The sequence below is a fragment of the Filicampus tigris genome, chromosome 4 (assembly GCF_054856515.1).
Source record: "Filicampus tigris isolate MCC_2025a chromosome 4, RoL_Ftig_1.0, whole genome shotgun sequence".
Taxonomy (NCBI): Eukaryota; Metazoa; Chordata; class Actinopteri; order Syngnathiformes; family Syngnathidae; genus Filicampus; species Filicampus tigris.
In genome coordinates this window covers 5,742,000-5,769,966 of record NC_141220.1, presented here as the reverse complement: position 1 = coordinate 5,769,966, position 27,967 = coordinate 5,742,000, and the positions used below count along the sequence as shown (strand labels likewise).

Below are 27,967 nucleotides of genomic sequence, written 5' to 3'. Positions count from 1 at the left end.
CATGCATGCCTGGGATCTATTTAAATACGGTATTTCCGTCGGACAGATTTCACTTATTGTGGGGGTGGACTGGAACGAAACCCTCACGATGGAGGGGGGATGACTGCATACAGTATTATAATTGATGTCAAATTCTTCGAAGTCACTCATTCTAATCCATCAGGCTCTTTTAGGGACAGTTGTCTACTTAGTGTTCTGAATGCTGACCTATATTCACTTCCTTGCCTCTTCCTGCCAGCAAGTGAATGGACACACGCAGATGCACACACACAACAGAAGATCAGTCAAATATCTGGCTCCAATTATGCTGACTCAGCGGATTCAACCTTCAAAACATCCTGCTCCAAGATGTCGTTAACACTTAGCAGTTATGGCACGGCTCCACAATTTTTTCACTCCCAGGGTTAAAGGGGGGCCTTAACTGATACATCGGGGTTTGAGAAAATAATTTAGTAATATATTTTACAATATCAAATTAACTTAACTGGGGCTATGCATATTTTGGATGGGATTATAGCATCCCCCAGCTCTGGTGTTGCACCGTGCCTGGCAGTTAGCACAAAGCAAACCTGAACAGAACTGGTTCTGTCTTTAATTTGTTTCTGTAATTCAAAATAATAGCTTGAGAGAGCATAGAGTGAATTGCAGTAAATTTTAACATTTTGTCATCTCATCTCCTTGAATAGATCAGATTCAGCATCATTCCTATTTAGCAATTTGGGTGAAAGGAGGTTTTAAACTAGATACTAGATACAGTGAAGCCTGCTATAGATGCCTCGTGATTGTTGTACTTAGATTTATAACAGTGTCAAAATAATTTTTGTCGTGGGCCACATAATTGTTATGTTGTCCCACAGAGGGTCATTGTGACTGTGAGCCCATAGAAATGTATGATCACCTTATATTATCACATATACACAACATATTGATGGATAACTAGTTTTGAAATCTGAAGTCAATAAATACTTTGTTCAACTCGTTTCAATTTATTTTAAAGGTTCACTGGGCAGGAAATCAACCTTAATAATTTTTTTTCACAACTCTTTTGATGAAACATTGACTTACAAGTAGTTGAATGGGACTTTTGTCATGCCCTGGAGGGGCCTGTATAGTTTTTACTCGCACTAAGCAACTTTGAGGTGGATGGAAGCAACCCCCCAGTACACAAAAAAAAAATACAAATATCCTGAATTGATTTACGGCATACTCACTTCCTCCGTTCGCTATATGGAACTCAAACATCAACACGCTATTGGTGTCATGCCAGAAGCCCCAAAACAGACAAAATAACAAAAGTATTGTTTAAACAAAATTAGATTCATTACCTCATTGCTATTCATCTTTCACACAGCCACTGGAAATAGAAATGCAATTCAGTCCAACTTGCAGGTCAGCGAGAGCTCAGGATTTCACGACAACACGCTGGCGCGCATGGGAAATGTGGTTGACTTTTGTCAAAACACTCCCGCTTTTGTCCACATGGCGCCGCCATAATCAACAAAAACTGACATTTGGCACAGTGTTGCATTAAAGGAGGGATCGGTAAATGTTTGCACTACCTCATATGAAGTGTTAAAAGTGAAGATAATTTGAAAGAAACATGTCAAGTCACATGAAACGATGTCGCGGGCCCGATCTGGCCCCCGGGCCTTGAGTTTTACACCAGTGATTTATAATATAATGAATCAACATTTTTGTTTCAAATAAGCTGACTAAAACATTCTGATCCAACTGCATTTATTTGCTTCTTCATCTCACACTTCTCTCGAATTTACAAGGTGTCCTTACTTCCATAATGAGACGTCCCCATTTACAGTGCTCATTCTTCCACATCATGCTGATGCTGACAGGAATGCTGTTTTCCCGCCAGCGTCATTCAGGGTGATCCTGCATCATTGCAGCATGACCCTGATGTGTCAATGTAGTAAAGCCTCTTTACTGCTCAGTGTGTCCAAGGTGTTAATACACACTCTCCATCCTCCCTACAGTGATCCTCTTGGCAACCAGCCCCGCATATTTCAGAGGTTTTACCCTCATTGCACTGAAGGAGGGCAGGGAGGGTACCACAGATGATGACTACACAGGCCAGTTCAAGGTGAGATATAGAAAGGGAATCTCTGCAATTTGAATGTGAACTTTTGATTGGTTGAATTTGCATGATCTGGAACTGTGGCTGAAAGATATAACATCTCTGTGAAACAGAGGTTGGGAAGAAATTAAATGATTGTCCAGTATTTGTTGCAATTTGAGTGTGTGAGGCAGACACGCCGTTCTTCCAGATGAATAACAGATATTAGTTCTAGTGGAAGATGGGAGTGGGAGATTATTTCAAAAAGGAAGTTGGGGTGGACAAAGAGGTAAATTGAGGGCATTTCAGAGGGCACAGCCAGAGATGAGAGATTTTTTACTCAGTAGAAACACATCTCCCGCTGAGAAATTGACAGCCGTTGAGCAGAAAGACAGTCTTCCTCAATTACCTCCTGTGTAGTGTAAACAGGAACACACATCTGTTGTTGTGTTTCTCCATGCAAGCCATAACGAGACTTCAAGCAGAGCAAAGGGTTTATTTTGTGGAGCCAGCAAATTGGAAACGAAAGTCTCCCTTCTCGGTTGCGCCATCTCTGTGTTTTTCCTTTTGTCGCTTCAAAATCCTACACTGTCCGGCTCAAGTTGGATATGCAGTGGGTATTGTTAATGTCTGCCATTTTTTTGTTCTTTGAATTAAGATCCAACCTGCAAGACTTGATATTTGCAGGCCAGTGTATGTTTGACAGTAACTCTGGACCTTATTCGCTAATGCGGTTTATATAAACACATTTGAAGTTAAAGTCTAAGGAGAATTCATATCGGGTTCTGCAAAGGAAGGAGTCTTTTAAGTGGAAGTCAACCCAACCATTTTTTTTAGGCAAGCCCACTAGTTGAAACAAGGCATTCTGATAAATATTGCGTTTGTGGAATAAAATCCACCCCTTTACCCATCCCAGGGGGCGGCCATTTTGTCACTTCTGTCGACTGAAAGTGACATCACAACTGCTCAGGGCTCAGGTAACGACCAATCACAGCTGATCAGTTTTCTGAAGCTGAGCCGTGATTGGTCGTTATCTGAGCAGTTGTGATGTCATTTTCAGTCGACAGAAGTCACAAAATGGCTGCCTCCTGAGATGGCTAAAAGGGGTGGATTTTGCTGCTTAACTCATATTCCATAAATATGCAATAATAGATATGCAATACGCAATATTAATCAGATTGCTGTGTTTTTCAACTAGTGGGCCTGCTTCGAACATTCTTAAAAAATATGTTTGAGTTGATTTCCCTTTAAATGTTGGTGCTTAGCCAATGTTTTTTATTCATTGTTGTAAGAAAATTACAGATTCACGGAAGATGGATAAGATTACTGCTTTAGGGTACATGTATTGGACAACTTGTATTCTGGACTTCTACATTCACTTCCTGCAGTGGTGCTTGTGATTAAATGTATTGTACCTCTGTCTCAAAGTTCTGTGGTGTAGAATCACTTTCTGAAGCATGGGGGCTTTTATAAGTGCAAATGTGGACAATAGGGGTGGGCGATACTGGGAATTTTTGTAACGATCCGATACCAAGTAAATGCAGGGTGGTATCGGCCGATACCAATACTTTTTGCTTGGAAATGTCATGAACACCCTTGTGTTAGTATATTGTGTTTGTTTATATATATAATGTGTTTTTTTTAAAAAAAATAATTACAATGCAAACTTTGACAGTATAAAAAAAAAAAAACACTTCTACTACAACAACTGTTTCAGAACAAAAGTCAAGAGAGTCAAACCATAAAAGCAGCAATGTAACGAAAATACAAATATAACAATGTCAACAAGACAACTATAATACCTTCCATTGCACAATATTTTGAAAATAAAGTCAGAAAGTGCAAACATCCATCCATTATCGATACCGCTTATCCTCACAAGGGTCGCGGGGATAGTGTAAACAATACATTGTAAAAACCTTTAACACTATAACAAATAAAATAGTTCAAGAACTATTGTTGATTTTTTTGTCTGAAAAGCCTCTGCCAGTGTACATTGTCTCTGTGTCCGTGGGGGTGTTCTGGCTTGGAGATCCCCCCCCCCCTCCTCCTCCTCTTCCCTCAACTTCTTTGCTTGCAGCTCGTTGCTCTTTGTAGGGTGAGCTTTTTTCATGTGTTTGTGTAAATTTGTGGTGTTACCACAGTAGGGAGCACCTTATTACACAAATCACACTTGGTACTGTCCTTTTCTGTTGTAAAAAAATAAGTCCACACCGCGCTCCGCTTCTTGTTTGGTTCTGCCATTGCTTTAGGTTCCGGCTGCTCTCACTCTCCCGTCGCCCTCTCTGCCAGGTAGGGGCTAAAAGTGTGCCTGAGTCACTCACTCAGGCAGAGACTCAGAGAGTAGCCGGAGGGGCTGGGCGAGAGAGAGGGGGTGGGGAAGAAGCAGCGCTTTGAGCGAAGTATCGATCAAAGGACAATAGTATCGATTAGATCCAAGTACTTGATTAGTATCGATAATATCGATATTTGGATGCATCGCCGGCCCCTAGCGGACAATGTTCTTAAGGAGAACGTTTCACTGACAGATGATATTAAAATTAGTAATTTGGCCAGCCATCTGTCACTCAAATCTCAGAAGTATTTGAGCAGTCCATAATTATTTTACATTCTGTAGACTGAATGCTAAGAATATATAACCAATTCCAGTAAGGGGTATTGGTGCCAATAGTGTGTCTTGGTTCACTGTCTAAATTATCAGTTAATTTACACACCAATACCACATAACAAGCCCGACGCACCTTCCTGGCAGGAGCCATGTCAGATGTGCGGTTTGACCATTTAAAGACAGATGAAATTTGCATTCAAACCCAAGTTGCGGTGGCAGCTGCTGACTGGCAAGCGTATAGGGTTTCACGTAGGGCTGAACATTTTATCGTTTTTCGGACCGAAAGATGTGATTGTCAAAGCTGAGTCTTTATAAAGCACTCTTATCACCCCCACAAGCTCTGATCTGAAGCAGCATGCTACTCATGGACAGGTCATGTTAACCAATCAGCGCCAAGCTTGTTAAAAAAAGGTTCACATCCACATCACCTAGGCACCCATCTTTTGCGAGCTCCCTTTCCTGGCTGCTTGCAAATGCTGGGTGCTGAGCTAACTTGCTCCGCACCACACAGGTTATAGCTTTTGATCAGTGGCGGCAAATAAGATTAGACAATAAGACTTCTAATCAATCAATCAAAACCCAGCAACAACACTCGAAAGCCGAAATTAAAAAAAATTGGTTATGGCTACCGAATATGGATATGTTCCCCTCAGTTTCATAAAGATCCACTATCCATCCCATCCACTTAAAGTGACAAAAATCTCTCAATTTTCCCCTTCCATTGGGACAGGCATGCATAGTGTATGTTGTGCTACAGCTACTGATTCTTTTAAGTTACAATGTCAGCATTTGTACCTCTAGCTCAAAATTTTAAATCAACCCTCTTCCTGAAGTTGAATTTGCAACTCAGCAAGGCAGACAAATGATACATGTAATGTTACTGGCCTAGGGCTCATAGGACTGACCACTGTCAGTGTTTTGATGGCATACAGAATAAGATCGACCATGGAGTGAGAATTGCGCAAGACACCAGAAATTAGTTTCAAAAAATATATTGAAGATATTTTCCAAGTTATATTACAAAGGGATAGAGCTTTAAATAGATTCAGATATAATTGACAAACAAAAAAAATGATAATGTGGAAAAAGATTTAAGGCTGTGAAGGTCCAGGTCATCAATACTGCTTTGTAGCAGTGGTTGGGTAGCTCGTCATCAAATTGCAGAATTCCTTAGAGAGAAAAAGGAAAAAAAAAAAACCTGACCTTAAACAAGGTTACAAGAACACAATAAATGCATTCAGTTCCAACAGTAGCTCACTGTCTGAAAATAAAATTCAGTAAATGCTATAATTCACTGATGCAATTGTTTCACAATCATATACATCAAATCATTCAACATGAATGAGTTGAAATGCCAAACAATTGTAAACATAAGCATTCCAAAAGTAAATTTCACAAATACATTAAGGGTAAAGTGCACTTAAATCAAAGCTAAACTGAAAGCTAAGTTGAAGACAATTTTAAGATAATGTTACGCAACAGTTTTTTATTTTTTTTAAATCAGTAGGCTTAAAGCCAACAAGAAATCAAACAATAGCGTAATTGGAATTATAATCAAATTCGAGAAAGCCACAAATGTTCAATCGAATATAGCACATTATACAATGATTTAAACATTTACGTTCTGCCATTAATTTAACACAAAGTATTCAACTATTTAATAAAGAATGTCGAAGTTTGCCACGTCCTCAGGTTTTGAATGGGCTAGTTTGAGTTGAAGAAAGATAGCTTTACTGTTAGCTGTGTGGTTATTGCTCATTCCTGCACCCAACAAAGCATAATACAATTAGGCAGAAAATGGTTGGCTTTGACTCACCAATGAGTTGATGGATGTCAAAGTTAACACAAAATGTCCAGAGGTTTATTGAGGACAGATCTGTGACTGTACATGAATGATTAAGGGACAAATGGGTTTTAGTTACTCACCGGTGAGTAAAGCCTTTCCAATTACAGCAGAGTTGCAGTGAAGTGTTCAAATTGATCCACCTTCCCAATGAATCTATATTTGCACCAACTTAAAACAAAACCACCACAAGGAGAGCATCAAACCAGCCACTGAGGAGCATGACAGAGAAGCGAGAAGGGCAGCAGGATCTTAAAGACACAAGCCCTCTGACTCAAGTGCAAAAACCAGCTGGCACCAATTACTGTAAATGTCATCAGCTCAGCTGGGTCTAGTTCGCCTGATTACATACAAGACAGACACAGAATTTGTACTACTCATGTAAAGACTATTGTTTCATGTTTTGTTGCACATTTATAACGCTAGGAAGCACTGGAAGCAAGTTCTAAATTCTGACTCTCGTGGAATTTGAACACACCATCACGGTATGCACAAGTCTTCTGACAGTGTAAAAAATTTTGTGTTTTCTCACCTTGAAAGCTAGAAGGAAATATTACAGATAGATGTTTGTAGCTTATTTCTCTTATAGCATGTGCTCGACACTAGCTGAATTGAGATACTTAAAATGTCTGTGGAGGTAGCTACATCTTTTTTGGCAACACATTGTTTTTTACAGTGGGGGTGTTTGCGGCCAGGGTGAGGTCCTAAGTAACAGGTTGCGCGCAGTGCCTGTGGAGTGTTCAGAAGTAAGAGAAAAATGAAGAAACGAAAAATAATCACAACAATTCTCCAAAAACAATTTTAGTAGACTGTCATATATTATGCCTGTTGCCTCTTGATCAAATGTAGCAGTTAATTTTCCTGTAATGTTAATTAGTTCACAGATCACAATAATCAAATATTGAGAATCTACACAGACAGAATGAATAAATGACATTTGTTCTTCCCGGAATCAAGCTAAATGTAAGATAAATACATTTTTATGGTGTTTGCAAGACAATCCCAATAATGCTATTTATGTTATTTAAATTTTAAATGTCATGTACATTTTACATAATTGTTTGTGTTCATGTAAATGTGTTATTGTTAATACTTGAGTTATACTTCAGCCATACACAATCAAACCCGTTCCCGTTGCCTCCAGTTCCAACACACAATCTGTGCCCCTGGTCAAAAGTAGGGCTGCCACAAACGATTAATTTTTGCTAGTCGACTAATTACTAACAGTAGTCCCGATTAGTCGACTAATCGGATAATATATCAATCGCGGCAAGCAAGCTGCTGCTCTTATAAGCATCATTCGCTTACAGCTTAAATTCTTTTTGTACAAACTAATCATGAAGACAAGATGATAATACATTCAACTTGTATTAAACTTTGCAACTCAAGCCATCATTCCTGACATGTTTATAAATAAAGGAGCGACTTAAATTGATGGCGATGCTCTGGCCTTAAATTTTTTAGCTGTAATTCTTTAGTGCGTTTTAGAATTGATCCAAAACTCTATACTATGCACTGTTGCACTAATACAGCGAAATTATCTATGAATGCAAAAATAAGTACCAGGGGTATACATATTTCACTCTTCTTGGGCACCAAGACTTTTTTATTTTTTTTAACGGAAGGTAGTGAAATCAGAGAAGTACATTGGGCAAATGCTCTGTGCTAAAGAAAACTAAAATAAACCGTTGTATTGGTTTTTAATTTTGTGTTAATTTAAGATTTATCAAAAAGGTTTTGTTATTCTTTTCACTAGTATGCATAATTTAAAAGAAGTAAATTGATCTACACAATCAAAATCTGGTATGCACCTGTAACAAAAAAAGGAAGACCTTTTTTTGCACTATAACATAGTATATTACAACAAACTTAATTATGGATTTTATTGTTATGTGATGCCGATGAGTGGCACATATGTCGTTTTTGTGTTGAGTGCTGATATTTCGCAGTTCATGACGCATCACTCCGTTCGGGAGTGAGAGAAAGAGGGATAGAGCAAGCGTGCGCTTCCTACTTCGATGTCCACCACAGGCATAAACACACAGAGTTTTTGGTTGTTAATCAGTGTGAGTTTACGGAATAATGGCTGCTTAATCCATAGAAGATGCCACGACGTGTTAACGCACTAAATAGAAGCGTTACATCAAACACACCGTAATACGTGTATGCTAACTGCAGCTAGCTTCTAGACACAAATGTCAGATATGAAACCAGGCATAAGCCATAACTTGCTTCCTGTTTTTAAATGATTGGGCATCCCCATCGTGCTGCCATGAAAGGCTGGTTTGCATTGTATTGAGTATATTTGGTGAAATGCGCCGTAACTTTCGGACTCTGTTGCCAACACGAATTAGCCCTTACAGTGTAAGGTTTACACTACTTTACCCACAATGCTTCTGTTTGCATCACCCGGATTACCACCACTGCGCATGTGCGTTGCAGATAGGAAAACAGCCAGCGGGAGAAGAGCGAGGCGCGGAAAGTCTCGAAAGAAAAACAATGTGCCAAATAAATATATATAGAAATAAACGACGCGTCGTCGATTAAAATTAATAGCAATGTGATCTGCGTTTTTTCCCCACTACTTTGCACCACATAGTACTGAGTTTTGAGAGCTACACAATAATAGGTCTGAAAATCACTTCTTACGTCTTTTTTTAAATCATTACAGCAATGCTAAAGGACTATGGTTTTATTTGTTAAATTTATTTCATTACTGTACATGAAAGCAGACATGTTTATATGAAAATGCAACATTTGAGTGAAAAGAAGCAGAGAGAAGAATAAATATCATACTTTCTAAGCTTTTTAACAATGGAAATATTTACCTTTCACATTCAAATATCCCATTCCGAAATACTTCCATTATGATTCTTGCGCTAATCATTACTCTGACGGGTTTCAATTAATACCATTATATGAATTTCAGGCCATCGCTGTTAATATGGAAATAATATTTACATATAATTTATGTACAAAGAATGTATACAAAATTTTAAACAATTTAGTTGGGGAAAAATGTATTTTTTTTACAATTACTATTACACATTATTGCACACTTAGACATGCATGACTGCAAGCGGTAGGTGTTGCTTATTAAACCATTACAAAAAACTTGAAAAGGACTACCTCCCTCACACAGTCTATTTTGTGTCCATGCATGATTAGAGTAAGAGCTTTTAAGGTTTTGATGGTATGATGTCATTTTCTGTCATGTTTGTAAATGTTACTGTACATAGTGAATATTCCACTGAAGCTTGATTTGAATAAAATAATAAATTGAATTGAAATATCAATATCTCTCAGAAAAATCTCAAATTCATCTTTTCCTAAAATCGTTCAGCCCGAGTGTCGCGATCTGCGATCTCCCAATCTACTCAGCATGCAGAGCGTGGTGAATCGCGTTTCTTTGATGGGCCACAATAGTTGATAATTAGGTGCTCATATTCTATTTGTGTTTTATATTTTACCAGGTAATGCACTCATGACTTTCATTAACTGTCAGGAGCCACTAGTAGGTAAATGAGGAGACAGCATTTAAGCACTTTGACTATGTAGTAACAAGTCCATTCATTCATTCATTATCCATACCGCTTATCCTCACAAGGGTCGCGGGGCGTGCTGGAGCCTATCCCAGCTGTCTTTGGGCAGTAGGCGGGGGACACCCTGAATTGGTTGCCAGCCAATCGCAGGGCACATATAGACAAACATCCGCACTCACAATCACACCTAGGGGCAATTTAGAGTGATCAATTAACCTGCCATGCATGGTTTTGGAATGTGGGAGGAAACTGGAGTACCCGGAGAAAACCCACGCAGGCACGGGGAGAACATGCAAACTCCACACTCACCTTGAGGCTCACCTAAAAGCTGAGTTGGACGGGGGTGGACACCTCACCCCCACCACTTTTTCTTAAGGAGATAAAAACGCCTGGCCTTTGTCTCTCTCTCTCTCTCTCCCTCTACCTCTCTCTCTCTCTTTCTTTCCAGAAAAACCCTCAACTCTCTCTCAACTTGTCGCTCTCTCTCTCGAAAAAAAATCTCTTCAAGAATTGGCTCATCAAAAAGCTCTCTCTCTCAAAAGCTCTCCCCCAAAGAAATTTCTCAAACTCCCTTTTTCACTTCTCGACTTTTGGATCTTTTGGCTGCATTTTTGATGGCGCGTCCTCGCACCCGAAAATCAACCGCGGTTGACTTGAAAAGCTAAATTGGACCACCCCGAACCTTGTCACCACACACGTGGCAGACGCGCCGGACTCCGGCCCTTGGGCAGCAACCGCTGAAGCAACACGCCGGTTCTGTCCCATTCGGACCCCCGACCCTGTGCCGCGGCCGGTCGGGTCATCTGAGAACCCAACAAAGCTTGATCCCGCTCCCAGCAGCCTTCCTTTATTTTTCCTTTTTTTGGTTGTTCTTCCATCTGCAAATGAGTAAAGGTTCTTCCCCTCTTCTCTCATCACGTGAGCTTCAGCAAATGTAAGTGACTACTGTGTGACTCGCTGAGGCTTTTCACAGTGGGTGCATACACATTTTTGATAGTGAACGCTAAGAAACTTTGTGCATTTCATAAAGTCCGCCGGCTTGACTAGTCGTCCTTTCGCTCACCAATCAGACGTCCCCTTTTTCCTTTCCTCCCAGTTAATTTCAATGTTTGTTTTCTTATTTTTTTCTTCATTTATTTAGGCTTGCTATATCGTAGTGTTTTCTTGTATGTTAGAATAGTTAATAAACATTGTCCATATACAGAAGTCAAGCGTCAATTGTGTGTTTGGGTCAAGGTATTAACTTCTATTTTATTCCAAGACCTCACAATTCATTTTATTGTAGCACCTTCACATTTTATGACTGGTTTAATTATTTTTTTTTGTCAAATTCCCCTCTAAATAACATACAACTTTGACGTGGTGCCCCTGGAGGCGGGCAGGAGTAATGCAGGCATTGCTCCCGGCCGCTACAAACTATTGACACTCTTATGAGTGACCCCCATTTTCACTACACTTGTATTAAAATCCAGCAAGGGTGCTGTGATGATGAACCGATGAGTGATCAGACGTGGTTATGTCCCTTATACTTTATAGGCACAGCCTCCTTGTAACCCAAGCTGTCAAGGTACAGTATGAGAAATTGTACCTTGTAGCACCTAGATTTAAAGTGGAAATGTGAGTACGGGTATGGCAACCCATGTATAAACCATGTCGTGGGTGACAGGCTAATCTGACTCGGAACTATAAGTCAGCAGCACTAAACCACTATGTCACTGTGTTGCCCACATTCCAGTACGTTTGAAACATTTCCCTACGCAATCATGTCAGGTCTATTGTCTCCTACTTACCACTGTCTGCGTAGATGTGCATAGCAAACAACTCAGACTCAGGGGAGGACAAGAATAGACAAACCGTGGGATGAGTTTGAGCAAAATAAAAGTTGTCATACTGGCTGTGTAATGTGTTGAATGCCTATTGGAGAACCCATCAGGCATGTTCTATTGTGCTTGAGACAGTTGTAATTCATACGTTTGTCTAAATTTTAATCTGATTACATTTTTTGGAGATAAGTGGCAACTGCATTGCTGTGAAGTGTTTCAAGCAGGGGTCACCAATATGGTGCCTCACGGCACGGAGGTCGACTGGTTAGAATGTCAGCCTCACAGTTCAGAGGTTGTGAGTTCAATTCCGACTCTGGCATTCCTGTGTGGAGTTTGCATGTTCTCCCCATGCCTGCGTGCGTTTTCTCCGGGTACTCCGGTTTCCTCCCACATTCCAAAAACATGCATGGTAGGTTAATTGAACACTCTAAATTGCCCCTAGGTGTGATTGTGAGTGTGTGCGTTTGTTGGTCTGTGTGTGACCTGCTATTGGCTGGCACCCAGTTCAGGGTGTACCCCGCCTACTGTCCGAAGACAATTGGGATGGGCTCCAGCACCCCCTCGACCCTCGTCAGGATAAAGCGGTTTGGATAATGAATGGATGCATGGACAAAGCTGTCCTCTATAAGTCCCAGTCGTATCAAAAAGATAATTATATGAGTTTCAGGTTGAAAGTCACAGTTTGGCTTAATCGAGCTTCACTGTTTTTTTTTTGTTTTTTTTCAATCAGCTGATTGTTATAATAATTATGTTAGACAGAATTTATTGGAAGTTCATGTCTCTGACACTTCTTTTTTTAAGTTATTCATGCAGCCACTTCTACTGTAGAGGAGGAGACTAAGACATCCATGGCATACTATGCACAGTTTGTCTGTCTGCTTTTGTGGGCCGTTTTATTTTGCCGAATTCTGGAACTGTATATTTCTTTTATTTCACTAAACATTATGACTGAACGTCACTTGTGAATAATTTATTACAAAAATCTACATGATACATTTTATTAATGAGCACCTTTTGAGGACCTCAAGGCCACGGTACATTAATAAAACATTGAAATCAGAATTTTACATATGATATAAAACTAAGTAAAATATTGGCAATGGGATTAAAGAAATTAGGCAATATTGAACAGGTAAGTTTTGAGTTGAGTTGAGTTTTGTGGTGAAATGGAGCTGCTGAGGTCTGGTGGTAATGGGTTCGAGAGCTGGGATGCACTCTGTTCATTTTATTCAGGGTTAACAGTCTTTGTTTGTAACCGAGCAATTTTGTGCCTATGCAAGCAGTAAAAGTTCACAAGGAGATGTGGTCTTCCTGTGTGTTTTTCCCAGACATCCTTACATTCGGGTGGGACATGGGTCATATTTATCTAGGGCAGAAACATGTTATTGCTCAGGGAGACAAACGGAGCATGTTTGGATAAGGGGAGAGATGAGCAGACTTGATATATTATCAAGCACAAATTATCAAGGGTTCTAGTTTAGCAGGGGATAAACAAACCATCATTACAAAGTGCTTCATCCAACGCAAAGGTTTCGGATCAAGGAAATTACACAAGCTAAACAAAACTTCGAGGGCTTTGAGGACTAGTCTGTGTGCAGGGTTGAAAAGATCATGAGCTGATAAGAAAGATAATCACACCCAAATGTGATTCTGAAAGTAATTATTTTCTCGCCAAGTACTCAAACACCAAACTCACAATAATGTTTTGAAATCTCAGTCATGCACCTCTTTCTTTTTATATGAACAAGCCTTTTAAAAGGATGTGTTTATGCTTGTTTATTACCTTCCAGTGAACAACCCTGTTGTTTTCACTGTTCTTAATTTAACATGCATCGGTCAGATGCTTAATGTTTACATAAATAATACCCTGCGCGGCACTGATCTGAGTATTAAATATTCATTACAGGATGGTTGTGTGAGGCGACTTTTTTCCAATATATTGGTTTGCCTGTTAGTGTAGTATGATTAATCATCAACACATTTTACTACTCTTACCACATACACAATTTTAAAGGAGTTATTTACAGTACACGCACAGTGGATATAAGAAGTATACACATCCATGTTCAAATGCCAGGTTTTTGTGATTAAAAATGAGCCCAAGATAAAGCCTTTCAATAGATTTTCCCCCATTAAAGTGAACTATAAGCTGTACAACTCAGTTGAAAAGAAAAGAAACGTTTTTAGCTTCAACAACTGAGATCATGTGGTGGCAGCATCATGCTTTGGGGCTGTTCTTCTTCAGCAGGAACTTGGGCCTTTGTCGAGGAGGAGGGCATTCGGAGCAATTCCAAATACCAGTCAGTGTGACCACAAAACCTTGAGGCTTCTGCTCGGAAGTACAAAAATAAAGTCAGGAAAAGCCTAGAAGGACATCTGAAGTTTATTTGGAGTTAATCGGAGGCATTTTAAATGGTGGCAGGTGTGCGCTGACTCCCATTAAACAAAAATGAAGGAAGATGCGAAGGAGAGGGGGGCTCCACAGGTCAGTCTTGAAGTACTTGGGCTTTGGAGTTGGAGGACACAGATTAGTCCCACAATGGTAACTAGTTGGACAGATGCCAGTCTGCTTTCCGGCAACTGTCGGGGTGCCCTTGAGCAATCATCCCCACCACCACACCTCAAATGGTGTAGCACTATTTGCGCACCTTCTTCACTCTGAATCTCTCCTTGCATGCCTGCATGTGTGCGTCCTATCTGTTTATGGAGTGAGATAGCTGCCAAAAAGGCATGCGTGATTAACGATTCGTATTCGTAATGGTAATAATTTGGGAGTACAAATTAAAATTGTGAGGGTTTGACTTCTTTTCTTGAGAGTACGAATGGAAATTGTGAGGGTTTGAATTTTTTTCTTGTGAGTACGAATCAAAATTGTGAGGGTTTGACTTATTTTCTTGTGAGTACGAATAAAAACTGTGAGTGCATTGTTTTGTGAATACGACTCTCGCTTCTACGACTACAAATCTTCACTACGCACGAATTGCCAGCTGAGGATACGAATCACTTTGTGAGAGGACGAACCTGCACAACATGCAAATTAGGATGATGGCACGCAGGCCACAGGCAAGTCCCAAGGGGAGCTAATTGATCCGCGATTCCTCCCTGCACGCATGCGTAGAAAAGAAAACAAAGATGGCGAACGCGAGTGGAGCGGACGGCGCTTCCAGCGGCTCAGGAGACGCATCATCACAGCAGGTAATGTCAGCAACGCGTATATCCAATTTATTAATATTAATTTCAAATGAATTAATTTCAAATAGTTCTTGCTAAATTGCTCCCTCCGTTTTTATTGATTAATTAAGTAGTTTCACAAAACGCAAAAAAAAATTGTAATGTTCGATGGAAAACAAAAAGTATTGCACAAAATGTCTTGTATAGTGTAGACATCACAGAGGGCTATTTTGTTATACTTCGAGCTAGTTTAAACTGAACTGTATTGACACAAGTGAGGTTTATCATCTTTAAACATTTTATTGAGTGTTGTTGTCCTTACATGTTTTTTGGTACAAATATTACATATTCATAAGTACAGTATACTGTCCTTGTAGACGCTTGTGAGGTAGTATGTGTTGTGTATATTTTTATGAGTTGGTAGTGTAATATCTTGAGGTATTAATAAATATATGCACGCACGTCAGCTTCATCGGAGTGAGCTTTAATGAAGGTGACTTAACATTACACAGGGCTGACTGGCAGTTCAGTCTGCGTCTCCTCAGTAACTCTGGCATATCCAAACCACCGGCACCCTTCATTGGTACTTAATTGTGTAACAGTTGAGTCACTATATAACATCTAGTTTGCATAAAAGCAAATTATCAATCCGCCCCTTGGAGCAAACTTGCGATTATAGCGTATTCCTAGGAAAATATGTGAAATGTCACTGTGTGTTTTATATGTATCACACTATAGTTTGTCAGTACACTGAAAAAAACCCATCCGCATCCTATTAACTATCTCTTTTTCTTTTGTAGTTTCTTCATTCTGAGCAAATCAGCCCAGCTGCAGCACTTTGTAAACCACCCCCGAAGTCCACTGCAGTATCATCAGCATACCTACCTGTTCAGCCTACCCCATTACGTTTTCTCCTGAAATGATTTTAATAGATCTACTGTAAATGTTATTTATGCATGTCACGATTTACTCCAGCCCAGATTCAAGTGTCAAGTAGGGCTGTCACAAACGATTATTGTGCTAGTCGACTATTCACTAACAGTAGTTGCGATTAGGATCGTATGTAAACTCCACACAGGGAGGCTGGAGCCGGGATCGAACCCACGACCTCCGAACTGTGAGGCGGACGTGCTAACTAGTCGACCGCCGCGCCGCTACTCATGATTTTTTTATCTTTTCTCGTGGCGGTGTTTCGATCTCCACATCCTCATTCACAGAGTCCCCCAAGTCAGGCGGTCTATATGAGGGCATGTGTTCATCGTCGATCTAGATTTATTAGGTCATCAGTGTGTCCGTCTGGATCTCAGCCGTCACCAGTGACTTGCAGTTACAATCCGACTCAGCATGCAGGGTCAGAGTTGCCAAAGAGATCATCCTGGACATGACTGTCTCCATTTCTGAAAATATAATTAAATAAAAATATTTATCATGCAAAGTATACTGTTTGAGATGATGGTAACTTGAGAGAATATGAGAATATGTAATCAAAATATATTGTTAACTGCATATCTGTATGTTGAAAAGAAAATGGATTGGTGTTACCCTAGTCTTTTTGATCGAATCAATACAACTACTGTTCTTGAGGCATGACACGAGCCATCTTGTTGCTACTACGGTGCTATAAAAGAAAAAAAAATAATAATATTGAAACTAATATTTTCAATTAAAATGTGCACAACTTTGTTGGCTTGTGCATGAAACCTTCGAAATAGATATACTGACAGTCAATAAGATTTTAGCAGTACAGCGTTGTAAACTGGGATTTTTTTAGGAGTGTAACTTAAAATCCATTAAATACTTGGTTAATGAGTGCTGATATATAATGATTTGCTCTTGTTCATATACAACCTACAAATATAAGTACCCCCATCTACAAGTTTGTATCACAATAACATCGACAATAATTTGTTAGAAGATAAACCTCACTCGAGTCACTACATTTCTGTTAAAGATAGCTCAAAGACGATCGGACTCAGAGACGCTATGTCTACAAACTACAACAACTTATGGGACATATTTTGCTTAAGTTTTTCTCTTTTGCATTAAACACTACAATGTCCTTGTTTTTTCCAGTGGGTTCTGTGAGACTACTTAAATTAATCAATAAAAACGGAGCGCGCAATTTAGCAAGAACTATTAACATTATCCATAAAACATATACATTTTTGTCGTCATGCTAAATTATGGGTACAGATATGATTAAACGTTGAAAACAGAGCTACGTTAGCCACGTACTAATGCTAAAAGTGAAACTCGTCATTAGATTGCAATCTATAGCCGTAAGCCTGTGAGTCCAAAGCTATGAATTGAGATAGCCTTTATGAAATTAACATGAATAAATTGGATATACGCGTTGCTGACTTTACCTGCTGTGAAGATGCGTCCCCTGAGCCGCTGGAAGCGCCGTCCGCTCCGCTCGCGTTTGCCATCTTTGTTTTCATCCCTACGCATGCGCACAGGGACGAATCGCGGATCGATTAGCTCCCCTTGGGACCTACCTGTGGCCTGCGTGACGTCATCCTAATTTGCATGTTGTGCAGATTCGTCCTCTCACAAAGTGATTCGTATCCTCAGCTAGCAATTCGTGCGTAGTGAAGATTCATAGAGTCGTAATCACAAAACAATGCACTCACAGTTTTTATTCGTACTCACAAGAAAAGAAGTCAAACCCTCACAATTTTAATGAGGGATGCTACGATTGATCGGGCACCGATCATCTTCGGCCGATTTTCGTGAAAAATTACGTTATCGGAATATTCGATCAAAGCCTTTTATTGCCTATCAAAACATCCGATCAGCCGCAGCTCATGCTTGGCTTCCGTGAGACGAAATGGCAAGTTGATTTGTTTAATACGCGACGACGTCCCTCCATCCAAAAGCATCACTTGTGCCGCCCTGCACGCAACCGCGCCCGCCCACGCGAGCTACATTGACTCCAATTGAAACGCGCCACCAGAAAGGCTCTCTAATGCAGCCGCGCCTCCGCTGCTAGCAGAGGGGAGGGACGCAACACAAGGCTGCGAAGCATGAGCTGCGGGTGATCGGATGTTTTGATCGGCAATAAAAGGCTTTGATCGAATATTCCGACCACCGCAGTTGGTGTGAACATAGCATTGTCTGCTGTGTGTGTGGAGTTTGCATCTTGTAATACTGTATGTGCCCTGAAAAGGTACCTCGCGCGGCGAGCATGGCCAAAAGTTTCAACACAGCCAACTTAATCCGTCATTTGAAGAACAAGCAATTGGGAGTTTTTACGAGGCTCACTGCATTGAATTAAGTCAAGGCGGACACAGCGCAGTATAAGTGGCATTATTGCCACAGGCATTGTAGGTCACTTGTGGGCAACAGACCCACTATATCATTTTATAATTCATAAAAAGATTAACAATGACTTTTTTCTCGTTGACAAATGCATAAGATAGTTTGTCTATGCACAAGACAATATAGTTCCTGAGTCGTTTCGATTTAGGAACTCTTTGAATAGTTTATTGAAGTGAAGCCTGCATGTGACTATTTTATCTTCTTTGATTATATTCTGAACCATGCAACGTTTAGGTGGCATGTTATTTATTTGACTTTTTGCATAATTAAGTCTTTTGAGACTGCTGATTATTTATACTGCTGATCTGTCAAAAACTGTGTTACTAAAAGCTGGTAAATTTAAGTTTTTCAGTTATCTTTGTGACTGAGTAATAGTTGTATTGTGCCAGCAACGGTTTTGTATTTATTCATGCTTTTGAAAATATATATAGATTTTTGTCAAAATTACGGCAATAATATGGCTGTTTTTTCAGATAATATTGCATTGCATAATAGCAGTCACCATAAATAAATGGAAAAATATACAGATATTCCATGTGATCGGAATCGGTATCGGTATCGGCCGATCTCACTCATGCATGATTGGTATCGGTGTCATAAAACCTGATTGGGACATCCCTAATTTTAATTTGTACTCACAAATGATTACTATTAATAATCACGCATATGCCTTTTTGACAGCTATCTTACTCCATAACTGTTCCCCATATAAGAGAGACTGCAGCCTGCTGTGTACGCACTAGCACAAATGGAAAACTCATAAGAGATGAGAGAATTTAAATTGCTAACTGTAAGGAAATGGCTCGGGGCACTAAAATACCTCCAATAATGATGACAAGCAGGTAGTATTTGTGTCGAACAGGGCTCACCAATGTGGTGCTGTTGGCACCAGGTAGTCCCCAAGGACCTCATGAGTAGGCCGTGTGCCTGTTGGAAAGATAGTTCACCAGGGATGGGAGATTGTGATTTTCTAGTAATGTTGAAAAAGTAAAATGTAAACACTGGCGGAGATTTATAGGAATAAAGTGTTGCATATGATATTTATCTGTTTCCTAATTGAGAGAAATCATGAACATAATCCATGTATTCATATAAATGAATAACATTAATAATCATATATAAGTGTAATTGAACCAAAGGTATTATTTGTGAAGTGTTTATCAAAACTGGTATCCCTTCGCATTAATCCGTCCCCAAGAAGTAGCTCTCCGTTTCAAAAGGTTGGTAACCCCTGGTGTAGAATCTAACATGAAATGTGTAGAGCTGAAAATATAAAAAAGCAATTTGCCAATAAACATCAACAATAAAATGTTTTAAGCACTCTTTGCTATTTAATGTTTGTAGGATGTTTTCTTAGCTAACAAATGCTAGATAACAAAACAATGGTGAAAGGCCATTGAAGGATCTAAATCTGTATGAATAGCTTTATATTAGCCAACAGGTTAACCAAAAACCAATTTGGCAATTGGCACACTTACGGACATCGCATAATCAGTTAAAAGTGTTAGAGTCAGCGTGCTCTGATCTGACCATGCTGGAGAGGATCAGCCCTACAGACACGGCCAGCCAGGGAGAAGGACAGCTCACATTATGTTTAGATTCTGAAGACAGTTATTTATTAATTACTATATATTATTTCTAGGGATGGGAATTTCGACTTATTTGCCCGCCGACTAGTCTCAAATTTTATTTGCGACTAGTCGACTAGTCTATGAGGAAGAAAAGTTGAATTTTAATACATATTGAATTCAAAGTTTAAAATGCAAATGTTGTGTGTCTTTAGGGGCTATTTTAGACCAAACATTCAGGAAAGTTTGTTGATTTAAATTCTATTGATGTAACAACAACTGACTGAATAAAGATGAAAAATTGAAAGAGAAATACAGTTCTGATACATTTTGCAATGCAATGCATGATATTTATTATGAATAATGTAATGAGTAATGGTACCGACTCCCAGTCCAGCAGGATCTCATTCGCTAGCACCATGTTAGGCTAGGTTCACACCGCAGATTGGATTTTTTTGCCAATATGCAACCTGTATCTGATTTTTGTTATGACAGTCTGAACGGCTCAATTCTGATTTTTTCAAATGCGACCCGGGCCGCTTTTACATGTGGTCCTAGATCGGATACGTATCCGATCTTTTCCAATGCGTATGTCTCAACGGCCAGGTCGCATATATCCGACATTGCCGTCATCCGGAGCCCAAGATGCGCTCTGCAGGCAGAGGGAAAGTGCTGACAGCAGGGGAATCGAATCTGCAAAGTTGTTTAGAGTAACACTATTGACTTTATATTTTACTTTAATTTAACCCACCTTTAAACATGAAGCATAAAGTGGACATTTATGGCGATCGTAGTAATTCAGCCACGGCTCAGATAGATAGATTTTTTACGCACAGTTATGACGTGACGTCATAGTGATGTCTCCATGAAATGAGATAATAAAGCCTCTCATCATAATTTCCCCCAAATACTGTATTTATTTCTACCTGCTACCTAAACGCTTGAATGCCCCGACACGCTGGACCACATTTACTTCCGCAAACACAACGTCGGGTGTGACGTCATCTCTTCTTCTGCGCAGGCGGGCCACTTTGACAACGCATGTGTTCATACAGCAGACAAGACAGAGGTCGCATTTTTAATATAATATGAACCCTTACACACAAAAAAATAGGATTTTTTAGGGGGGGAGGGAGCAATTCTCTCTCTTGGTGCTCAGCATGTTTACAGAGGCCGAGGCAGAGGCGTGTGGAACAAGATGCGTGATACTTAATGCCGCGTTTAACCGACTAGTAAAATACAAAACGTTTAATAAATCATAGACGGTTAATCGGTTAAACGACTAGTCGCGCACATCCCTAATTATTACATACCTTGAAGCAGACAAAGGTGTGTCTGATGATTCTTCGGGGAGTGAAATGACGGTGCAAAGATCCTGCATTTACTGTTAGTTTTATGGTTAGATTTTGGCTATTTGACATCCCTTCAACTTCTCGGGATGATGTGTGTACAAGCAGTTCACAATGCATTAAGAAATAATTACCTTTGAAAAGAGCACAGATAAATCAAATAATCTGTCAGCCTGTTCTGTGCTGTGCTGTAATCGATCAGCTTGCATTTCAAGGGTGTGGCTTAGAGAGCGAAATTTGCTTGATTTAAAAAAACTGTTTGAAGAATGTTACAGCCTTGCTTTGGTTGGGTAAAGCATAAAATTCATTGTGGCGCCACCATGCAATACTGGTGAAGTCCGGATTTCCTTTTTCCGAATTTTGCACTAAATGCAGGGCTTTGGTTGATGGAAAGCTCAAGGCAAAATTCCATTACCCCAAGGTCTTCATCGAGACTTTGTTACTTTTAAGTCAGCTCATCCTAAATTGTCGATGTAACATTTCAATCTGTTTGCGTCTCTCCCTGTGCTTTTACTCTGGAAAGCTTCATTTCAAGAATTTTTTTTTTCATGGATTCAATTTCAACCCTATGTCAATGCTTTTGATTTGATTATGAAGATGCATTGTGTTTACACCTACAGTAACAACACAAGCACACACCCTTGTGCAACGTTTCATTCTTATCTGTTTTCTCCTGGGATCTTGGGTGTGCGTTCGAGCCTTGTTTTTGCCTCCAGCTTTGCTTCTTTGTGTGTGATGGTGTGTATGTGTGTGTTTGTGTTAGTGTTTGAACAAGGTCTGAGTTTGCTTGTGCAGGCACTCTGAAGCCTCTGTGTTTACCGTCCCAACAGAGAGCGAGAGACTGAGAGAGACTGAGATAGACAAACCGTGGACACACACAGACATGCCAGCCTCTGCAGTGAAAACAAACGCTCCTTTGCCAGTCTCCCACACCTCCCCCACTTCTTTCTCAATCTGCATCTCTTTTCTGTCTGAACTTCAGTCTGTCACACATTCGTATCTGCCTACAAGTATCAGGAGTTTGGCAATGACTCCGCTTCTGTGGGATGCAGTCTGATGATTTGGAAAACTTTGCCCATCTGGATGTCTAACATTTTTTACAAGCTGGTTGCTTATTCAAAATCAGGCAGGGAAACGGATTTCCTGGTTAGGTTTGACAAAAACAGACAGGTCTGAGAACTCCCTTGTAGGCTTTTGGAAATGTGTTTACTCACTCAATATATTTTTCATATCGCTGACGTCGGGCCAAAACCTTAGTACCTTCAAAAATTTCTGGGGAGCCCAAAAATGCCAAGTTTGTTCAATCATTAGCGTTGCATTGTGAAAGAGAGGAAGCCATTTTCAATACTTTACATTGGTCAACAATGTGTGAAAATAACTAACACCCATGTGTGCGGACTGACCAACAGTATAGGTTTTTGAAAAAATATTAAATCCACCAAAATGTGGCTTATGAGGTTTTGGCCCGACGTCAGCGATATGCACCCTAATTATCATCATATAATGATATGTGTGCAGACACCTTTCAGATCATTCTATTCACATCCTCAGAGTCTGCCTTTGCTTTTATAGTACATCCTCATTGATATTGAAGGATCTAAATCTATATGAATGGCTAGATATTAGCCAACAAGTTAACCAAAAACCAATATGTCAATTACACATTTACGGACATTGCATAATCAGCTAAAAGTGTTAGAGTCGGTGTGCCCTGATCTGACCAAGCTGGAGGGGATCAGCCCTACAGACACGGCCAGCCAGGGAGGAGACCAGCCCACATTATGTTTAGATTTTGAAAACAGTATACCTGTAAATGTGAGAGCTGCGTGTTAGACCGGGCCCCTTTTCTGCCCTCGCCTGTCTGAGAGCATTTGCGACGATGGAAAAGGTGCCCAGATTTGATCATTGTATGATTCCTGAACTTCAGAGATGGTAAAGAGAACTGACGAGAAAATTAGATCGACTTGTGTGAGTCTTTCTTTACATTCGATACCTTCTTGAAAGATAAAACAAACACACATTGAGTAAGTAGTTGTTTTGTAAATTGTTAGTTGGCCTTATGGCCTTGAGACCTGAAAAAACATTCCAACAAAATCTGATCTCTGACTGCAACAACAAAATATGTTCATGACTCCAGAGTGAGGGTCAGCTGTTAACTTGCCTTTTTAATTTATTTTCATTTATTTTTTTGAGTTTCACACTTATCAACATGTCACCTTTTCCATTCATTGGTTTGACTTGTCCTCATAAAGAAGCCTATTTATGCAAGAACCTTTCGTCCATGCTTCCAACTATCCATTTTCCATACTGCTTATCCTGCTCAGTGTTGTAGAGGAAGCTGGAGTCTGTCCCAGCAGAGGTAGAATGGAAGTGGATTACACCCGAGACTGAATGCCAGTCAATCACAAGACAATTGTGAATTGGGCATTGACCGGGAATCGAACCCACACTCTTCATTTCCTGGCGTGTGATTCACTGGGGGCTCGATTTAGAGGAGGTAAAAAAGCTTGCAACCCAAAGGCTTAAATGAAGCAGCTATGACAGAAACAGTGGAAGCAATATCATGTCATGCCTGCCTTTGGCTTTCTTGTGGTCCTTATTGTGTTGGTACTTCAATTGTGCTTTGACTTTTATGTGGTAGGCAATTTTCACCTACAGTGAGTAGAAATTTGAAAACACCACTTCAGTGTCTTCAGTGACAATGTGGACCAGTTGTGTCATGGAAATGACTCATCTTCGCATGAAAGGAGGATGGGCAAACTTGGTGCCTTTACGTAAATCAGCCAATTTGTGACGACATAATTTCATTCAGATGGCTCACTCACACAGACATTTTCAGCAATACTGTAGGAAAATAACAGTACTACTATTTGAGTACTACTATTCGCTTGGTTGTTTAATGGAAGACATCCCAGAGACCCATCTAACTGGATACAAGCAATTAAAAAGTATGTTTTACATATGTCTCTTTCAAAAGTTGCATCTGCACGAAAACGTTGTGGTTTCTTCTTTAGCCCATGTTTCAGCCCTCCACAGTGTCTACTGTATATAGTCATTTGTGTTTTCATTTATTGCTTTCACTTGTATGTTATTGCTGTTTTGTTGTTGTTATGTAAAGTGCTTTGTTACAGCTGTAGCTGTTATGAAATGCACTATATAGATATAGGTGTATTGTATAATATTGCACAGGTATATGTAGAGACATAGAAAACAAGAAAGTAATTTTGCTTAACCATGTCAACATTTACAGAAAATCTGCTAACCTTGTAGAAGAGACGTTTTCCTCTCTGTGGCCCAGTTACATGCTTTATAGTTGTTAATCTTATCTTCTGAAAGTAAGTAGGCTGCATGTGACAGTTACTCTCGCAGCTATACCACCAGCCCCACAAGTAACAAAGTTGACAGGATGGATGCACAAGTATTTATCCTCATTCTTTTTCAACTTTCCAATGGTCAGTGTTGCAGGTTTATATGGGAAGACAAAATTAAGCTTTTTTATTCCTCAATCAAAATGTTAGTGTTCCAAATGTAACTTTTTCCTTGTCCTCTTGATGTTTATTAGGTCTAAATTAAGGCACCGTTTGAGGGTTGTTGCTCAGTAGTAAAAAGCGTTGTGTATCCATTGCCTCAAGAGTAGCATTCTAAACGAGAAAATCAAATTCCCTTTCAACACAATTATTCACAATCCAAAATCATTCCATATACTGTATATATTGTCTCTCATTTCAATTTTTGTCAGAATGCTTGCTTTTGTTTTTCTTACTTCACTTTCAATCGAATTCTCCTCTTGTGCATTTCTCACTCCTTTGCTGCCTGCAACTCTTCCTTGTCCGTCTTCACGCTCCTCAGCTCACTTTGTCCCTCTTCGAATGCCTTTTAGCCCCTTGTTTGTGCCTACTTTTGACTGACACGGCTTCAGGCTGAGCGACACAAAGTAAAGCAATGGATTGAATAGAGAGGCATAGGGAGGTCAACACTGAAATCCAGGACCATGTTTACGTTTGCCTGAATGTGTGTTTCCAGATTTCCATGCTATATACACATTGTGCATTTGTATGTGCACGTCTTTTTGTGTGTTACAGAGGAGGGCTCTTAGTTTGTGGCTTTGTTTTCATGGTAAAAGAAGGAAAATGACAAAGGAGAGAAAGTTTTCAGTGACATAATACTCTTCGTGTCCTTTGTGGACATTTGTGTGATGTGCGCAGTTGGCCGTGGAACGTTTGTGTCAGTCTCTGAGTGTCTGTATATCCTTTAAAAAGCTTCAACGACCACACAGACTTGGAGAGAAGTCTCTAGAATATACAAAACTTTACATCGCAACTTAAATATGTATACACAATGAACTTTCACGCCAGCTTCTCTTTGGCCTTACTGAACAAAACAAACAGAAAAAAGGGAAAACAAAGGGAACAAATTGAGAATGGTGACTTACATCACTCATAAACTTACTTTTTTCTTAATTTATGAGCAGATAATGATATGTTGACTACTGGTATAGATAAAACATCACCATTCCATAAATATATTACAATTTTACATCAGACAAAAGTGCTTAAAATGTCATTTCTAGTAACCTGTTCCTGATATTTGATTTAATTTTAAAAAATGGTATATAGGTTGTTGTCTGCCTGACAGTCACGGTAAATGTGAGACTATGAAAAATTTAGATTTACTTTTTTTTGAAGAGTCATGTAGCTTGGCACAATTAAAAAAAGGGCGCTTTGCGCCGTTGTAGGCGTGAACACAGCTGACTACATTCGCCAACACTCAAAGCAGCTCTTTTTAGTCCCTTTAAAATGGTGTGCGAGAGGTGCAGTCCTTAACATAGCGGAAGAAGAAACTAACTTGCCCAAGTCAATGCAGGTGCTTGAGGAGTGTGAAGTACGTTCATAAGGAACTGCAAGCAGACCTGCATAGGCAGATGATGTTGTCACCTCTTATCGTTCATGTCCGTGTAATAACCACTCACCCCCGGTATCCCATAGCTGTGCTCAGCCAGTGGGATGATTTAGAAATATATTTAATCATAATAATACTACTATAGTGCCAATTTTGATCAAAATATGCAGTGAATGTAAACATAAAAGGTAATATAATGTAAAACATAAAAACACAGCTCGTAACGCAGGTCTAGTACTTGGAAGTGTCTTTTAAACCCCTCGTTTTCCACTGTTTTAATTGGAATCATGTCTTCAGCAAGGTAATATGTCACTGCCTCAGTTACTTCTTTACACTGCTTGCAGGTCTAGTACTTTGAAGAGTCTTTTAAACCCCTCATTTTCCACTGTTTTAATTGGAATCATGTCTTCAGCAAGGTAATATGTCACTGCCTCAGTTACTTCTTTACACCGCTTGCTTGTTTTTTCATATGGAGTGCCCTTGTTAAATGACTGTTACCGTGGGTAGTGGTAGCTTGGAGGTAGCGGCTGCCTCTGCTTCCCATGTGTGTGATCTCCATTTGCTTTGGCTGTCGGCGTAGTTTTTGGGGTGCTGTCTGCGCAAGTGATTAAACAGGTCTGTCGTGTTGCCATCTGGCGTACGAACCGAGTCTCTGCAAACTTTGCATATAACTGGTTTGCGCTTTCTCCTCCGAGGAAAAGCCAAACCAAATCGACACTGTGGATGTGGAGTTTCTTTTCGGGACCAACTCTGCTTCGTGGTGACTTTTCGCTATTGTTTACCGCTATACAAACAAACAGGGAGGCGAGGAGTGTCACGTATGGGACACTATGCGGGTTGTGATTGGTTGGTCGGGTATGCGTCAGCGGCTTTGAGCCGCCATAGAGCAAAACTGTATAGAATGTGCCCTGTAGACGATCAAACGATCTTTTGGCTTTATGAGATCATCAACATGTTAAAGTCCTTAAAGATCTAACATTGTCATATCGCCCACCCCTACCTAACATGCATGTTTTTGCAATGTGGGAGGAAACCGGACTACCTGGAGGAAACCCACGCAGACACGGGGAGAACATACAAACTCCAAACAGGAAGGCCAGGGCCGTATCCGAACCCATGACCTGGCACTGTGAGGCCGACGTGCTAACCAGTCAACCATGCCGTCCATAAAGATAATAATAACAATAATAATAATAATAACTGTGTTCTATTAATCAATTTCTCGCTGTCAAGTCCGCGGAGCTCAGAATTTGTTTTCCTGTGCGCTGATCGAATTCACCCAAGTCACATTGCGCTACCTGCAGCAGAACTTAGATGCGGTTCCAAGAAGCGTTACATAGATGATTGTCAGTCACCAATTGTGAGGTACGCCGAGCAAAGGAAACACCCCGGGTTCGGCAGAACACCCACCATGGAGCAGTGTTCTGCCAAAATCCCTAACAGACGAAACAAGGCTTGCACCAGCATGAAAATCAAGACACGTCAGTTTGTACACTCGAGTGCATCTGCACCATCACCATGTAAAAATACAGAATCCCGAGCCGAAGCCCAGTGACGTTCTTGGGCTTTCTGGCATGACTTGGCCATCCCCCACTATACTGTAAGTACTGAGTGCCTTTAATCTGTGGCTATCCAGTGCAACTGCAAGTTACTTAATATAATGACTCCGCCCGTTTCTACTACTAAAACGTGGTTTTCTAACAAGCTCTACCTACACCCCGACAAAAATGCATCTTTACTAGATACCACAATTTACAGAACAGCTTGCTGCTGTA

The 27,967-nt window shown here is 40.1% G+C and overlaps 1 protein-coding gene and 1 long non-coding RNA gene across 2 annotated transcripts in view; one reads left to right on the top strand and one right to left on the bottom strand.

Annotated features, from left to right (window-relative positions):
- The window catches only part of spon1b (spondin 1b), a 99,333-nt gene that overhangs the window by 1,646 nt on the left and 69,720 nt on the right, over positions 1–27,967 (top strand). The window contains exon 2 of the mRNA XM_086028986.1: positions 1,989–2,095. Within this exon, the coding sequence (XP_085885112.1) occupies positions 1,989–2,095 (107 nt within the window). The remainder of the gene's footprint in view (positions 1–1,988; positions 2,096–27,967) is intronic.
- Positions 5,653–6,783, bottom strand: LOC147148303 (uncharacterized). Its single transcript, XR_015086668.1, has 2 exons — positions 6,603–6,783; positions 5,653–5,845 (listed from the first exon to the last, which is right to left on the bottom strand). It is a non-coding gene; the product is annotated as an uncharacterized LOC147148303 (long non-coding RNA).